General features: G+C 36.2%; 1 protein-coding gene across 5 annotated transcripts in view; it reads right to left on the reverse strand.

Moving 5' to 3' along the window:
* NAA16 (N-alpha-acetyltransferase 16, NatA auxiliary subunit) overlaps positions 1–19034 on the reverse strand; it is a 63203-nt gene that overhangs the window by 25896 nt on the left and 18273 nt on the right. For 3 of the 5 annotated variants that reach the window (XR_014689786.1, XM_084510048.1, XM_084510050.1), the window contains exons 5-9: positions 18325–18459; positions 12064–12217; positions 10853–10972; positions 8659–8754; positions 5570–5676 (exon numbers count right to left, since the gene is read on the reverse strand). Coding sequence is in view for 4 of the 5 variants with exons in the window: in XM_084510048.1 (XP_084366174.1) it covers positions 5570–5676; positions 8659–8754; positions 10853–10972; positions 12064–12217; positions 18325–18459 (612 nt within the window). In the remaining variant the exon portion in view is untranslated. Of the gene's footprint in view, positions 1–883; positions 5289–5559; positions 5677–8658; positions 8755–10852; positions 10973–12063; positions 12218–18324; positions 18460–19034 lie in introns of those variants that run through there. The other 2 variants (XM_084510051.1, XM_084510049.1) reach the window with 2 other exon arrangements.

The following is a 19034-nucleotide window of genomic DNA, read 5'->3' on the forward strand; positions in this document are numbered from 1 at the left end:
CCGTCAGCTGCTTTCCAGCTGGTCAGCCGCCGGCCCATATTGGCACATGGGATTATTTCTCCTCGGGTACAGGACCTGGCGTTTCCCTTTGTTGAACTTCATAAGATCACTTTCTGCACATTTCTCCAGCCCTCTGAATGAATGGCAACACAAGCAGCAGCCACTTCTCCCAGGTATCTAGATGACTGTTCCAGTGGAAACCCTTTCAAGTGGAGCTGAACAGTTTTATGTACACTGACCTAAAACCAAATGCCTGAATCCAGAACTTAATTTCATTCCTTGACTGTTGAAACTGCATTGAATTTGGAAGATGAAGACCAACCTGGAAGACTTCACTGGAAGTTTTATAAGTGCGAACATTCACAATCACACCTGCCTAAAAACAATTCACCAGTGAGGGCAGGTGGGGAGGGACAAGAAAAGAGCTGTGAAAAACAGTGTCAGTTACCTTTATTGCATGACAAGCACACAAGAACTATACTTTTTTGATTTAATCAAATACTTAGAAAAAGATTACCTGAATAAAGGAATGCAATATATGCTTTACTATAACCTGTGGGAAGGTAATTTTTTTTTGTTTGTTTTTTGTATTCCTGGAAACGTTAAGGTAGCAAAAAGAGTAACATTTAACTCCGTGCCTCCAGGATCCTTTGTTTAGACACAGCTTGTTGATCCCCGATCAGACTGTAGCATTTCCAACAGCAGTTCAAACAAGAAATTAAATTAAATATCTGAATGAGGACAAAACTATGAGGCATTAGCCTAAGTTGAACGTATCTGCACCGCATCCTTATCAGTCTTCCTGAAAAGACAACTGAATAGCAAAAACATAAAAAATAATCTAGATTTTTCTTATTGCCGCTCTGTGATAGTGAAACATTTTTAAAGTATTTGCATTTATTGACTCAAATGCATTAGAAAGCATTTCATTCATCTCCACATAGAGATTAAGTCAACAGAGAGTCAGTGAGAAGCCAGAAACTACATGAAAAGAAAAGTCCAAACTACTTTGTTTAGTTAGACTGAAATTTGACTGCATCTCCAATTTCCACCAAAGCAAAGAACTTAAAGCTAAATCCCCAACACTGTCACAGTCTGCTCAAAAAGAGAACAAAATCCTGTAATACGATAAAATAAGATAAAAAAGGAAAAAAAAAAAGTGCCAGCAAGCTGAGAAAGCTACAGCTGGAGAAAAAGGAAAACTTAAAATTATTAGTTAGCTTTGCCAATTTCATCCAATCACACTGACATTACTATTATCTATTGTCCACTGAAAGCTATAAAGTTACCACTTTATAAATCTTCTGTAAGTGATCTCTGGACAATTTACAAGTGTAAGTATGAAAATTAATGTTTCTAAATCTTAGTATGCAAATCAAATGATCTTGATTTAGACACATAAAGCGTGACCCTAAAATACTCTTAAGCCATGTACATACTTACCCTATTATTTTTTTTAATTGAGTTATATGGTCAAGATTCCAGTGTCATCAAGAAGCAGATTTCAAAGTCCGTAAGAGTTGGAAAGGAAAAAAATCAAAGGCAGCAACTTACCATCCCTTGAGATAAAAAAATATCTCAGCCTAAATTTTCTACATGGGTCTCACGTACTTCTCTTACACCAAATCTTTGAAATAGTGTGACCTATACCATTGCAATGACTAAGGCTATACAATTGGCAGTAACCTGAGTTGCCTCCTCACTTTCCTGGTATAAACGGTAGTATGGTTATCTTAGCTGGCATTAAGCATACAAAGACCTGGTGGCTTTGTCAATTTAAACCAGTTCAAGTCTGAGTTGCTGTGATCCCTCCATCTTGATTCAACATCTCTGGCATACTACTTCTGAACTCATTTGCAGTATTCACAGTATTCCATGAAGCTAGTGATAAGATCCAGAAAAATGATCCGGCTGAAGACTGATGGAAGGGATTTGATTGCAGATGGATTAACCCTAAAGCAGCTCAGCGAGCAGCTGCATGAGAGTTTGTGCTGAGGGGAAAAGAAGAGAAATTGAATGACAGAAGGGGAAGTCTAGCAAGCAGCTGTGAAATGACGTTTATTATTCAGATATGGTTGTTAACAACCATGAAGGTATGCAAGGTACCATTACTTCACAAAGAAAATACAGCTTGACTATGCTTCTTCCATCTTTAATATCTTGTATCTAACATCTTAATATCTTATAGTAATATATCTATAATTTAAGATAAATGGCAAATGAAGTCAAGAACCCTTTACTGCACACAGACACCAAGATTTTACATTTCTGAAGCATATGAACTGGGACACATTTTTGATGTGTGCCAAATTCGATGCAAGTTTCCATGTTGGAACAAAGCGTCATGACAGCCCACCCCACCTCGATCCCTCAGAAAGAAAACAAAAACAAACAAAAAAAAGCTAAACAATTTTTCCTTCTTTTAAAGAAATTGTTCTGTATAGAACAGAATAAGGCCTGGCTTTCTATGCATTTTAACCTGCATCCTCCAGGCTGCCTTCCACACTACATCCCTTAAATTGTTACAGCTTGAAGAAAGAGCAGCTTTTAGCACCTGTGCTTTGAGCAATCTGCTGAGCGCTAACTCAAGACTTAGTTCTTAACCTCATACTACCCACTCTTCCAACAGAGTAAGCATCCTCAAATTGGACATGCTTCTAGTCTCTAGTGTTTGGTGAACTTGTAAATTAAAAATTACTCTAGTGGATTTTATTACACATTTATTGAGCAATTTACCTTTAACTCTTTAGTTACTTAAAGGATTTTTGATCAAGTCAATACTAATATACCAAAACATTGCTTGCTGATCAGACAATCATCATAAAAGAACAGTTGAAATCTAGTTCTCTAAATTGATAAAAAAAACAATTTTTCCCACTTTATTTCCATGCTTTCTTCCACAACTGCCCCAAGTACAGCAAGTCTGTCTTAGATCTCTATCACAACCATGTCATCTCTGTTGGAATCTAAAGCATATCTTCCAACCTGTAACATCACTATTTGGAGTCCAAGCAGAGTAAGTACTGAATAGTTTCTAAAACCTCCCTGATTAGGCTTCACGTTGAGCCTGACAAATCCTACAGATTTGCAGCTCAGTGTAGCTGAAGGTAGATTTCACCCCAAACTGAAGCTGTTTCACCCTAATCTACTAACCAGAGCTAGCAGAACGTAATGTTTTGAAATCAAGATATACCAGTAGTTTTAATGTAAAAACATTTAGTGTTAAGTACCAGCTTATAGCAATTAGATACCAAACAGTTTTCTCAACAGCTTAGCAAACGTTTACTTTCCACATAATGTCTTTTTTCCTCTAATCCCCTCCAAACAGAAGGACACAGACATCAGTATTTTTCCTCTAGAACTGACTATAATTACATTTTAGTCTCCTCACTCAGATATCACTCAAACTCCAAAATGTTAGCTCCAAAAACTTAACTCCAAAATGTTAAAAGATACTTACTGAAAAACCTAATCCTCATCTTGGTTGAGCAAATGAAATTACATTTTCCCCATTATTCTTCTATATTCTTGTAGGCACTGAATTAAACAATTTACATTTCCCTTTCTCCCACGTAACATTATAGCACTTAATTTTGCCTGAGTTAAGTATATACAAATAGAAAGCTTCTATTAGTATAAGTATTACTTATTTTACCTTTTCCCTGAAAGCATGCTTTAAGAAAGATCCTGGACACCCCTGGAGTTCTAGGAAAAAAAAAAGCTTTCTAGGCTTAAATACCAACTCTTTGATAAAATCCTCATATCTATACCATTTCAGAATGCAACTGCAGTTGACTACACTGAATTAAAACTGCTTCCAAGAGTCAAAAGGGGGAACTGTTCATGTTCATCCCCAACACTTGCAGGAAATGTATTCATTTCCTAGATATTTTCTAACAGGCACAACATAATCCAGACTACAATTCATTCGGTTTTCAGTCAAAACATAACAGTATTTGTGTTAGAAGGTAGCATTAAGCACCAACTTAGAGAAGCCAGATACCAAGGTACATTTTCCTAGAAGGTGCAGCATGGTTTCCAACTTGTCACACTTTTCTTTCCCCTAGTCACTAAATTTCAGAATTGCTAAAACTGTCAGAGGCAAAAATTAGTCAGACAAAAAAAGAGATTCCTATTGTGTTATGGTTACATGAACCACAGTGAACTAAGTGAAATGCAAACAGACCCCTTTTGGGGAAGAGAAGGAAGAGAAAGTAGAGAAAACTCTTTTGCAGAAGTCAGCACTGCAGACAAATCCAAATAAATTTGGCAATTGAGGCTTTTGATTTTGCTTATTAGTTAGTTTTTAGAATCAAGGTACTAGTTTGGGAAGTACTGATTTGATACACTGAAGATGAGTAGCAGCAACGCGCCTTTCCTGGCAAATCTGTCCCAAAACATGTTGGTAATCTTTTCACTCATCATGTCTAAAACAGGTGCTAAAACAGTCTTCCAAGCCAAATGAGTTTGTCTTTTACTTCTACATTTTCATACTTCAAATATCAGAGAGAAAACTTTTGCAGCAATGTTTCTCCTTCTGTCTAGCTATTCAGTGCTTTTTATTTTAAAAAAATCTTGATGCAGTTTCAGAAGTTTACATGGAAAAATATGCATTAGCAATACGCACTGTAGAAAGGCTTGTACTGTAATTTCATGATACCAGAATTTATTAGAATTATGTCAACCCAGGAGACACACACAGTACAGATAACAATTCCCAAAAGTGTTTTGAAAAAAAATATTATTCACTCTGATCATCTCATGAATTTAAGTTCAATTAAAGGAATAGCAACTGCTGGTTGAAAAGCTGAATCATGTATTAAGGTTTTTCTTCCAGCTACAAAAGCTGCTCTTAACCACTCATGAACTGATTAGAATACCAAGCGTTTGTATCGCTTGTAGCAAAAATGGAACATCTGAATAGACTGACCTTTACTTTTATTTGCTGCACAGTTTATTAGCTTGCTTTAGTTTGAAGATTAGTATTTTACTGTACATTACAAGAGCTTGGAACAAAGAACTAAAACTGAAGTAACTGTTATAGTATGATACAATTTTTCCAAAACCGGGAGAACTTGGAAGAGCAAAAATTCAACACTAAGATTTATCCAGACACTGAAGCAGAAAACAATCCTTCCTGGTAAATACTAATGTGTTGATGCAATTCAGAAATACATGTAGAATAGTCACGTGTGTGATACTTTAAAATCATGACTTCTGGTGACATCATAAACCATAAGTTGAAAGAATCTCGACACACTTGCATTTGGAGTACATAAACACATTTGCTGGTTATCTCCGATTTTTCAAAAATAAATAAATAAATCAGTGCATCCTGCATCAATCAGATTTCAAGCATTTTGATGTCAACTGTCTACAGAAGTTTCATTTCACAGATTAATTATCATCAAATGGTGAATATGCATATGACAAAATAGCATACCAAAGAAAGATGTTATGTAACAGTTATTTGAAAATTACAGTGAAAACTATAAATAAACATTTAGGTAATCTTTTAAAAATTCAATACAGAAGATTTCATTAAAATCGAACAAGTACTAAATTTTACCTTTTCTGGATTGTAATATAAAGATTTCAAAGTGGTAAACAAGGGTGGGCAGCCTTTACTGAAGTTAACCCTCAGGAACTTATCCATTAGTTCTCTAAATTTTTCACCTAGAAACAAAAGTGTATTTGGTTATATGTCAGTGATTGCAAGTGTCATATAAATATAAGCACTAATTGGTGTACAATTCTGGATAACAGAGTAACTGAAAAACTGCAGTTAAGGGTTTTCATCTCGCCTGTTATTTAAGAGTAGGTTGCAAATATGCCCTGGATTAAAAAATAAAAATAAAAAAGATCAGAAAATAAAATGCTTGACTTCCTAGTGTTTAGGAGACTGCTGTCTAGAAGACATGGTAACAGTCTTCAAACCTGCAAAAGCTTCAAAAGAGGGCAAGGATTATCTGGTGGCTACCCAGGATGTAGCAAGGGGTATTTAAATAACCACTGAAGAAAATTATACTGAAAATTATACTGTTAAGACTAACCAAGGAGCAGATTACCTTAGAGATCTTTCAAAAGCTCCATCACTGGAAGTTTTTATGATATAGTTAGATAAATGTGTGTGAGGAATAGCACAGATAGAAGTTATCCATGCTTTGAGGAAAAAGGATGGATTAAATGAACCCTCTTCCTCTCCTGGAGTCTTTTTTTAGTCTCTGTACAGCAGCTTCTACTACCTGTGTACATGGGGGTCCACAAATTAACTAGAAGCACATGCTTTATTACAGGTGAATTAATTAAAACTTGTTTTCTCACACTACAGGAAACTGCCCTCCAACAAAAAAAATCCCAGTTTCTTCTGTTGCATTATTCTAATCTATATTCTCGGTGGAAAAATCGTAACTTTAAGCTTAGGCAATGAAGGTTCAATTTCTACTAAGTATGTGCTTATTTACAGAAAGCAGAACAGCTTTGAAAAAGCCTTAGAAACACACAAAACAATGAAGCACCCACCTATGACAAAGCCAAGCTCAGGGTCCACTTTCTAACAGATGCACCAGAGTCTTGGCCACATGAGCAGTGAATCTATAGCAACGTCAACAAATCTAAAACTGGATTGCCAGACTTTATTCCCTGATTAGTCTGAAAATTAACTATCATACCCAGCCTCCAAAAAGGTGGTTTCCAGGAAGATGAAGGACCTGGTCTGTATCAATTAAAGGGATACTGAGTTGGAGTGCCTGGCAAGGTCTGGAAAGGACCATCCAATTAATGAAAGTCTGCAGTTTTGAGCACTCCACACCAATTCTGGATGAACAAGTGCTGGCTACAAGCAACTGGTCACTGGCCACTCAGGGACAGCAACCTCATTTAACCAAAAATTCTACCCTCTTGAAAGTATCAAATATAATTCTACAACAGTTTGTTTCTACATCTTAACATTCTCATTATTAACTTTAGCCAACGAGATTTCTCACCTACTCAATTTATAAACGTGAGTCATTTGGGAAACCAACTTATCGGATGATTTTCCACAGGATGTCTTATTCATCCTGACTGATACAAGCTTACTGGATTAACAGAAACACAAGATTTAAATCAGGGAAATTCTTATTTATGAAACCTGCAGAAGGTAATTTACTGGGAGATTTTACTCAACTGATTTAAAAATGAATTATTTTGCTTTCATTTAAAGTTTGGTATTGCAGGAACAACTAATCCTTATTTAAATAGAAATAACTTTGGTAATGACTATTAGCTGTAAGACTACACTGTCAGATGCGAAGATAACCCAGAGCAAAACATACAATGAAAAAGGTCAACAACAGAACACTATTAATAAAGATATGCAAAATCATTTTGCAGGGTACTTGTTTGCTATGTATTAGTGCTTTTACTTTATAACAGAAGAAAAACAATTACTTGTCACGTAGCTTTTTAAACCTAGTTTAATGGTCTTAAAGATTTGTCTGTGTCTTCAAAAAAAAAAAAAATACCTGGGATTAAGTAAGGCACAAATGCTAATTTGAAGGCTAAATTTCTTATGAAGTCATTAGTCTTGTGATGGCACACAGAAGTGTATGCACATTCAGACTCCTGAGCAACAACAGACAAGTACAAGTGTACTAGTCATGCTCTGCAGTATTTAGAAGGTACGACATAGGCAACGTTCAGTAAATGAACCAAACTAAAAGCTAACCTTAAGAAATTGAAAACATCAGCAGATACCATGGTAATTTACTGCTGAATTTAGAAATATCATGGCAGCCAAAACCCAAGTAGTGTAGTTTTCTACTGGAGTTATGGCTCTTAAATAGCTGTATTCTGAGCGTACATTTTTAAGGCTTTTACTATTTTGTAAAGTTTTGTCTCTTGTATTTTTTAAAACAGAAAACTGCTTTTCCAAAATATGTATATTCCCTTCATATTTGAGGATGTTTGTGCACTGTACTTCAGTACAGCTTGTAAAAGGACAAAGTCGCTGAAAAGAACTTAGTCATAAAATTAGAAATAAAACAACTCATGCTGCACACCTGCTTTTTGTTTCTATTATTAAATTTTCAGCACTAAATCCATGGATCTTGGCTTTAACAGTTCTAGATAAAAATAATGCACACCAGTTTATAAACAGATTCATAAAAAAATGGTGTTTTCTGATACATCACCAGGATACAAACTGTTAGGAAATTCTTCGGCCCTATGCTATCCAATTGTTATAAGCATATTTTACAACTGGTTTTAGTGGTTATAAATTAGAGTATAGGATAGCTCATATGTACATGCATGTATACATGGACACATACCCCGGCTATCTTCAGTGTACTATATTCCCTCCCTTAAAACTGATGACTTTTAACCAGCATGATGCCAAAGAAACATGGACAATGATTTCCCCCCAAGTTTGGACACCATTCTGTAGTGTAGTTTTATCAACGAAGACACCATTATACAGTTGGTACCACCACATTACAGTGCATGAACTTGTCTATCAAATCCTAAAACATCAATAATTTCGTCTATTCCAGGAAAAATAGATTTGTCTAATTTGTGTACACGTACAAATAGCTATTAAATGCACATTTAGCAGCCTGATAAAAAATTGAGGGAAAAAAAAAAGAACTATTATGGAACAGATATGCAACTTGTTACCTGAAACAAAGTTTAAAGGTAATCTTCTAGGTGAAACTGCTCTGGGATGCCTTTTACTAACTTCTTCATAAATCTGAAGCCTCTCTTCTAAAGTGCCTATTATCAGTAAATATAATAGATATAAGTAACAGATAAAAATCTATTCTTCTAAAGGTTTTAAAATGTTGAGAATTGTTAAATTTCTTACACAGTTTGGACTTCGAACAATTTTAACATTTCAAGTTAATTTTTTCCAATTCATCACAAACATTGTGAAACAGTGTATTGAAAACGCTAAGATGTAAGTACCAGTATTAATCACTGTAAAGGTGAACTTCTAAAAGAAAATTATCTTTCAAGTTCAATGGAAAAGTACTAGCATTTGTTTTCTTTTAATTTAATTCTGTGCAGACCCATTCATACAGTAGTTTGACACTGATAGCTTCAAATAACTGTTTTTCGCTATGCAACTGTTTCAGACATCTATAAATCAGAAAAAAAGTATTTCTAAATTGTAGGTATACAAATGGCAAACTATACAAGAATGCCTTTATTTTAAGTCCTTGGTGACAGCAAACTTAGGGCACAACACTGCCAGTGGCACAAGAGTTGTTGATACCTTAACATTTAAATAGCTTTATTTTTGTTAAAGATTTTCTTCCCACTCCTCCCCTTTCCCCCATAATATGCTTTGGAGCTCCAATGTGGTTAGAATTTAAATAGAAGTAATCTGTTGTTTTGAAATGCCATTTTCACATAACTAGGATTGATTTTGCTTATGTATTTTCAAATTCATCAAGCAATTGAAATCAGACTGAATGTACAGATCAAGCCTATGGCACAACATATTTTCAATAAATATTTCTAGTTTCTTTTCTAAGAAAAATAATTTATCTTGTCTCTGAGCTCTGATATTGGGGAAGGGGGGGGAAATGTTACCCAGTGGCTCCAAGAGATGTGCAGTTCTAATAGTTACACTAAAATAATGTTTGATTGGAACTAAAGCATATAAAAAGCCTAATTGAAGTCACAAGTTGGAGCTCCAGAACTTACCATGGGGGAGGAAATAGTCCTAAGAACACCTAAAAAATAAAGTAGCATTATTAGTTTTATAAATTAGTACAGTTTTCTCTTCATAGAATTTTAATATGTCAAATAATCTACTGTATTGGTTCCTTGTTAAGAAATACACATTTATATGAACACATTTTACCAAGCAGAATAATCAAAATCTTGGACAATTTATGTTGAGATACTAATCATGATCTTTAACTCTACAGATATACCAGGGAAAACATTCAAATGGCAACATTAGTCTCTGTATAAATGCAACAAACGAAATCATCTTAATTCCCCAATCACAAGGCGTATTTCCAGACATTAAACCCAAACTGTAAAACTTTCTAGAAGCTGGTTGAGAAATATAATTCGGATCTGTATCTACAAATAATATCCTGGTGGGCTTATGATTTATGATGTCATCAGAATTACTCCAATAAAGCTTCCACTAATTAGCGAACTGTGAAATACAAGGAATGTATTCCAGTGTTCAAGTAGACACTTAGTGAAGTTGCTATTGCAAAGTATTTAGTATAATATATATGTTTGCAATGTTGTAGGGTTGTTTGTGGGGTTTTTTTGCTTGTTTGTTTTAAATCCAATTGTGTTATTTTTCTGAAAAGATAGAACAGCAGCAACATGACCTAGCATTGGAAAAAAAAAACAAAGTTTCATCACATTTATCAGCCTTTCTTCCAAAGAACAGTCAGCTTCTAAAAAAAGTTACATATCTTTAAAAGCAAGTCTGAATTAGACATTTATTTCCCTACATGACCATGGAAAGAGGTGCCACCTAAACAAGTTTCAGAACGACAATTATGTTTTCTGGTGTATAATACTCTGCCAATCAGGTTGATAGGAACAAATTGCAATTTGGTTTCCAAGTTCATGCATTGAAAGGAGAGGTTCTTCAAGCAAGCACACACACCAACAAATACCAGCTTTAGCTCCAATAATAAAAACACTTGCTGCTAATGTTTCACGCATACAAGTTAATGGACAATTTAAAAATGGATAAACATGATATCGTATTCAAGATTGAACAGTACATAATTTTATGCTGAGCAAACTTTTTCATCTAAAACTGTAATATACCAAACAGTGTTTTAAAGCATATTCTGTATTATACTTATTTCCAATGCGTATCTTAACTTACTAGGTTGTAGGGACTTTTCCAAGCCTTCATAATAATACCAGTTTTCTGCATTGCGCTCAATTAACTCTTTGTATACTTCACCAGCTTCTTTTAGTCTTCCCAACTTCAACAACATTTCACCTAAAAACAATGCAATAAAGAACTATGAATTATATGAGAAAACACGTAACTGGGCAGTGAAGTTCACAGAAAAGATATATAAAATTGGGTTCAGTCATACGCAGATATTGAAAAAGACTTTTTACAAAGGCATTTACTGTATATTATAATTGCTACTTGAAGTTACCATAGCTCAGCACAATTGGGAGCATTCAGCACCTGGGAAAACCAGTATTATTTATTTGACTTCACATGCATATTTAAACCAGCTATTGGGATTATTGCAAAGAAACAACAAATGCTTCCTTCCAGAGCTGTATAATATTGTGCTCAGCAATAAAAACTATGGGGAAGGTTTTGGGGGCAAATGGTCATCTGTTTCTGGGAAGCAGTGAGTGTTTGCCTTTGTATTATTATTTCTTCCTCTTCCCTTAAGTTGTCTTTATCTCAACCTGTAAGTTTTTCCACTTTTTCTCTACCTATAGATATTCTCTCCTGCCTGATATGGGGGGCTGCAAGGCAAGGGGGTGAATGAGCAGCTGTGTGGCACTGAGCTGCTGAGCAGGGTCAACCCAGCGCAACTGCACAAGCAAAGAGCAGCTGAAGAATACACATTATGTTACACTACATGACCGTGTATTCAGAACTCAGTCCTTCAAACCCAGAGAGCACTGTGGGTTGTTTTTAATGAAAAAAGTCAACTTCAGTACTCACTGAGGGCAGGTAATACAGATAAACGGACTAGAAAGCTTAAGAAGGAAACAACAATTTGATACTTGGAATCAGTGTTTGTACTACAAACATCATGTTCTTCATTAGATTAAAACTGGGTTATATTAGTTTTTATTTATAAAAAGCTAATGTTGTATACACTAATATAATCACCTCTGAGATCTCCTCTATTCCTCTGTCAACCCAAGTTAAGCTACCCACATTCAGTATCCACTTTAATAGCAAAAGTTATTGAGCCCAAAATTGTAAATATTGTGTTACCAGTTCCCCTATATTAGTTGTCTCAAATAATTTAAAGATTACACATTAACACTTCACCACATCTGAGCCTGTAGCGAAAGTTTAGAACAAAATTGGCTGAGGAAAGAAGAGTGACTTACCTTTGATTTCTTCTACTATTAATTTATCACATATTTGCTTTTCATATGTTTCTATATGTTCTAAAGACTCCTGAAATAGATCCGCCTCTCTCATCACTTGATTTTGATATAAAATCAGTTCACTATATTCATAATCTATTTTATTTGGAGGAATCTAGGGGAGAACAAAAAGCAATAGATTAGTTAACTTATGCCATCTACCTGTACTTCAGCTTTATGCAACATTACAGAATACAGGATTGAGTAAACGGAAAGTAGCAAGTCTATTCACATACCCACCCAAGCATTCAAAATTGTAAAGCTCCCAATATTCCCAATCAAATTAAATTCACTCAGGATATCCAATGTTAGAGAACAGTTTTGGAAATTCCTGTATTTCACTTTTCTCTACCACTGTGGCCAGGTAATTAAAAACAGAATCCTTGCCTTCCCTCGTACAATTCAATTAGGTTTGCAGAGATGTCAGTAATCTCATTCCTTCTGAAGGACTCAGGTACTCCACAATCATTTTGACCTAAGTTTGGTAGCAGGCTGCTGGGATATCACAATACTGCATTTCAATACACCAGAAATTCTTGATCAAACTTTTCAAAGAGCAACAAACTGTCTAAACACTGGCCACAGCTTGACAACTGGGATTTTTCCAGCCAGAAAATCTCCACTATTTCTCTCTAACCAAATACTCTCTGTACTAGACTCCAATCCCCTTGAAAGTACAGTGCACAAGCAATGCAAAGAGTGTTTTCAAACAACAGATAATTCTTGAGGTCTGCTGCCAGTAGCATGGAAAATTATCAGCAGGCTATGGTAGAACTAGTATGCCATCCAACTTTCCACTGATACATCGGCCACTGAAATAGGATGACATATTGAAACGCGTTCCCTTCTAGGGAAAACTCCTTCAAGTGTACTCAGGCAGTGAAAAGTCTTCCCAGAGTCATCACGATCATTTCATTGCAAGGGCTCTTCACTACTATACACAGAAGCCACTTGAATCACAAATAAACTGCAAAAATTTCAGAGACCAAATACAGGAGCTACGGACAAGGCCCAGCAGATCTATACAACAGTTGATGATAATGAAATTGTAGAAGACAGGACAGTTACAGTCTAAATGTGTTGGTTTTTTTTCTGTAATAAAAATAGATAAGAGGCAGCTGAGCTTGATAAATGGTTACTGATTTTCTTTCCCATGACACTACAGACTCTGTTTCTTCCTGAGCAAGCAACACTTGTAAGTCACACTGGTCACCAAATGGTTGACTATTACTTTGCTGTTCCCTGGGTAAAGCTTTTCCACTGTCTTCTTGAAAGAATCAAGTCACATAATAAACAATAACAAAGACATTTAACTAGTTAAAATTAACATTCATATTAAAAGAATATTGTCCTAAATTACTATATCCAGCTCTTCTCTAAGTACAGATCCATTTTGAGATTTGACATTCCTGTTTACATACTACTTGAATTTTCAGAGGCAGCTTTTACAGTATTGTGTATTTTTAAGAAGGAATATTCCCTTGTTGAAAGGAATACTCTGAAACACACCGAAAGTAAATAACACGTAAAGAAGTGTATATTTGACAACAAACATCAGTTCGGGGGCTGAAAGTAACAGCATCCAAATGCTGTTTTATTTATTTATTTAATTTTAATTGTTGAAGAAGCAAACGATGGCTAATGGAACAAACAAGATCAGACCATGTACATCCTCGAGTCAGCAGCTAGCAAGATATACTTGATTAAGAGAAGAGTAAGGTATTTCCTCCATCTGCATTTCCATTTCTGTTGCTACCTTGGCTCAATTTTATCCATATTAAACATCAGAAATTGCTAACAAAAACGTTGTTCCCTGGAAAGCATTAACTGCTTCACAGACCTGACACATGCAACAGGAGTTAAGCCCTCAAGCGTGCCTTCCTGCTTCGCATTACTGTAACACCACAGAACCAAAGCTGCTAAGCACCATTTCAATTCCTCCTTCTCCTTCATTTTCTTTCTATAAATATTGTCCCTTTCTATGCAATGCACTTACGCTTAAGTTTCTCAAGTAGGACAGCTTTTTGACATCTCATCAATTATTTGTAGGCCTTCAAAATATAAAGAAATTACCCCAACAACCTTAAAAAATAACCAAGGACAAGAAGCAGATGCCAGTTAGCCTCTTCTGGCCTGGCAGGACTGACATAAAAGAAATGGTGAAATGCCAAAGAGTCATATGAACTCCCTCTTGCATATAGGGCAAATCCAACAGGAAGATGCTGTGCTCACTGTCACTCTCAGAGCAATTTTAAAAGTACTTTTGGAAAAGCTCCTTTCTAGAGAGAATTTGGAAATCTAATCAGGTTAATGATCACTTACACATGCAATTCATCAGCAGACAAACAGCTTGTGTTCAAACAGTTCCTGATCGGAATAATTAGGTTGTCTTAAAAATAACAGACTCCATAAAAACCCTCCCCACACACCATTGTAATTGCTGCACATCTTTACTCCTCCCTCCCCCCAGAAGAGTTTTAATGTCTTGTACACGAGATGTCCAACTTTCTCTTCAACTCAATTCAGCTGTTTCAGAAGAAATTTCTCCTCCTGGACCAGAAGAAAAATCAATTTTTCAACTGTAGATGCCCTGGCATAACTGTCACTGGAAGAATGTGACAAGATGCAGCCAAAACATACCTAAGAGCAGAACCCCAAAACTCCAGAGGCTTTCTGTCCATATCTGTAACTGTGGGCCTGATGCAGAAATTAGGAATAAAATAAAAATTAAGAATAAAAATTTTGCTCTGGAAAAGAAGAAAGGAAAAATGGGACATGCAACAGTAAAACAAATTGCGTAATTGTTTTACACCTCGGTTCCTAAAACTCTGATTCTGAGCTGACTCTTAAATCATCTGATTTAATTTGTACAGCACAGGCTGTCATATTTCCTGCAGTGATTTCTGCATTCAACCTCATAACCTGTTTTTGACTGAAATATTGTGCATCTGGCTAATTTACAGCTTCCAGATGGCAGGCAGCATTGATCTAGATCTTGAAAGACTAGGAGACAGAAAATTCACCATTCCCAACGATAACTCAACCATTAGAATAAAACCGTCAGTGGCAAAAAGTGATGTAGCATTTCAATTTGTTGTTCAGTTTCCAGCTATTACTTGTCCTTGTTTCTCCTTTCTAAGCAATCTTCTTAGCTATCATTCTTCCCCAAAATCAGTATTTAAACTGTACTACAATCACTTTTTCTTTTCCTGCTTGCAGGAAACAAATGGAATCTCCACCTTTCACTAAACAGCATTTTCTCCAGTCCTTTATTCTTTCCATGTTGTTTTTTTCTATTTTTTTTTTTTTAAGAAAAAGATAATCAGAAAATCTTGGTCTCTCAGTAATCAGTGCTCTATAGAGAAAATTGCCCATTTCTTCTCAGAAATAGGGGTCTTTTCTGCTTTTCACCCAGAAGCCTGCCCCGAGGGACAATTTTACAGTAAGCTAAACCCATCTAACCGCAGCCTGGATCAACAGAGGCAGCTCACTTCCCTCTATTATTCCCCTTCCTTTCCCCTCTCACCTCACAGTTGTTCAGTTCAGCCAATCAATCCTCCAAAACAGTGATTATATTTCTGTCACTTGGGCTTCCTGAGCCAGCCCTCCGCGAGCTGAGCAGTGCTGCCCAAGGAAGCAGTGGGAGCACACAGGACGTCACAGTGCTGCTTCTGGCAACAGCTCTAGTTGGGTTAGCTCGGTTATTGTGTAATACTGCACCTTAACATACTCATCTACAATCACTAAGACGTCAGCTCCTTGATCTTTTTCTTAGTTTTTACCGCTTGGTTTTGGCTGTGTTAATTCACATCTGAATGGACAGAGCTGCCTGAGTAATCCAAGTGAATGACAGTGATCACCCTACAGTGCCATTATTTACCACTTATTATGACAGCAGCATTTTACGTAACATTTTATGCTTCTTTGTTCATTAATCAAAAAGGGGAAATGCTTTGAAGCCTAATACAAGTTACCATAAAACTCCCCCAAAGCATCAGCTTGCTCAGGATTCCCATTTACTAGTGACTTGGAAACCCTTGAATTTTTCAACCCTTCCTTTTAAACACTGAATACCAGCACCATTTTTATCAAAGCGACGTGCAATATTCCATCAAGTCATAAGAGTTCATCTATTAAGTTTGAGTGAATACGAACTACAGGGCAAGAAGGGAGATTTGGCAAGTAAAGCAAGCAAGATGTACATCTCCTCAGATTCAGGAATAGATTGGGCTCAACCGTTTTAAGTACGAGACTGTTAAACATCCAGGGACTGCACAAACAGAACATTTGGGAACTACTGTGGAAGAGTCAAAACATGGCAAAATTGAACTGTGATTTTCCTCGTGCTATCCCAACCATTCTGGACCCAAAACAATTTTCACTTCCAGCAGCTGCACTCTGTGTGAGCCCGCACATCTCAGTGAGCTCGCAGAGCAAAGCACAAAAGCACGAGGCACAAAACTTTATTTGAAAGAGAAGTGGAAACTTATGTGGTCATCTTTATTTTTGATGTTTTTTGGGGGAAGTCACAATACCTTACATAACTTCACCTACTAATTTCAGAAAAGAGGAAAGGCTTGACCTAACTGATTTTCTATACATTCACATAGTCTAACACTCATGGTATATTTCTCTCCTCAAGTGCTTAAACAGCTTTTCTGCTGTTTCCCTGTGATCAGTATAATGCTGAGCAACAGCTGAACAGTTCACGTTGTTTGTATCATTCAAGCACAAACCCTTGTCTTACGGAAATTTCCCAAATGTTTCCAGTCTTACTAAAAAAATGGCATCAGAGCCAGAGAACTTCTCAGAATTTATTTATTTATTTTTTTAAAGACTGTGATAACTTCAACAGACTCAACTGATTTAACATTTATCTACGGCAGATGGTATTTGAATCTGTCTCACTAGACTGAAGAGTGTATCACCGTGACTGCCCCCAGACCAGCATATTCACACACAATCTTTTAGAGAAGACAACAACATGAGCAGTATCACTTCCGTTCTCTCCAACAAGCCAACACAACTGTTAAGCCCTCCAGGTCCTTTAGAGAGCCTCACTTTCTGACAGTCCATCATTTGCAGCATCCCATCTATTATATATTATTTCTAATTGCAACATCAAACTCAGCTAGGGCTCTGCTGATTCATGCAAGAACCATAACTTTGGCTATCAAAGACTCATAAGAGATGACCCAGTTTACTGGTTTTGGCTTTCAAGCTACACATCCCTGGCTTACAATGTCTTATATTGTCTTATATTTGACCGCATTATACACAATCAAGACACAAACACTCTTACCAACTACTAACTTGCTTTTCCCAAGTTATTCCACTCCTGTCAGCATGACAGAAACTCAAATGCCATTATCTTAGACAAGATACAACATTTTTGTTCAAAAAAAAAACACAAAAATAATCACAATCTATAGATCAGGCAATGTTTTAGTACCTGTGCATGATATTTCCAGCACATCTACCAAGTTGAAGACCCCTGTAAACATGTTTTTTCTTCCTATGTTAGAGAATATCTAATTCATCCACCATTACGTTAATTCAGACTTCGTAACTCCAAGTTACCAATAACAGAAGTGAATGGTATCTCTTTAAAAAAAATGTTATACTTGGGGATTTTAGTATGGTATCATTTGATGTATTCCAACAAGTTTCAGTAACACCAGATCTTCTCAAACGTAAGAATTTCTGTCTCTGCTTTCATGCAGCTCTGACACCAAGCACTGATTTTAAGTGAATAATATATAGATGCATACAAAATGAAGAAGTTTATTTTCATGTTCTTTGTAGAGGTGTAACGATACCCATATTATGGCAGGAGAAAGTAAGAGGGCATACATGCACAGATCCAATATTAAAAAGCAATTTCTGAAGTTTTACCTACTGTAACAGGACAGCATCATCACCAGTTTTCTTTAGCTACAAGTCTCACAGACTACAAGTTACTCAGTTATTCCACATCGGTCTACCCTTACTTCTTCAACCCTAACAGCTTATTGCCAGGGAACACGTGATCCTGTATAATTTGCATCAGCTGCTAGCTCCTGGAAGAGATTTCCAGGAGCTAAATGTTCATAGAAGACGACTCCACAAATAACAGAGATGTCTTCCTCATTAGTTCTTCCTAATTATGAAGAACGAATTCTTCAGACTGTCTCTTATACCCAAAGTGTTTTTTTTTTTTTTTTTTAGAATAGGATGTCTTACCTGTTGGGTTTTCCTAAACTCTTCAAGTAGTTTTAAGGCCATATCATAATCTTTAAGTAAATGGTATGCAATTGCATATCCAATCCAGGAAGCCCGTTGTGTGGGGCGCAGCTGAAGTAGCTGGTATCTTGTCTCCTTGAGTAAAAGGAAAGCCATTTAAAAAAAAAAAAAAAAAAAAGGATGTTAAGAGTTACTACATCATTACCACGGTCTATCACCGCTACAGCTAACAATTTAAAAGATCTTTGAAAAGCTCTGAACTAGACTATTTTTTAAAGTCTAACAGCATATGGAAAAGAAGCATGTTTCTGTCATAAAAGTTCAGAGTCTAAATATAGGAGTTATGGCACAATTCATAAAAATCTAAAAGAATAGTGCTACTCCACTCATGCCCAGGCACAAGGTCTGAATACTTACACTGCTGCAGTGCTTCTCTGACCTCCCTTCCTCAGCCAAACCACATCTCGGTTATCTGTTTCTCTTCCCTGAGCAAATTCTACACGTTCGGTCAAGTAGATCAACTGATGTGGAAACCCACAACCCAGCCCTCTCCTTCAGATGGAAGAGGACGAAAAAAAAAGCAACACTTCTCCCTTTGGCAGCCAAATCAGTTCAGCTATTTCGAAACCACCGACTCAGTTCTTACACAAATTTAAAGTTTTTATTTGTGATAAAATCTGTACTGGGATTCAAGAAAGCAATCTGCATGG

The sequence above is a fragment of the Aythya ferina genome, assembly GCF_964211825.1.
Source record: "Aythya ferina genome assembly, chromosome: 1".
NCBI classification, from domain to species: Eukaryota; Metazoa; Chordata; class Aves; order Anseriformes; family Anatidae; genus Aythya; species Aythya ferina.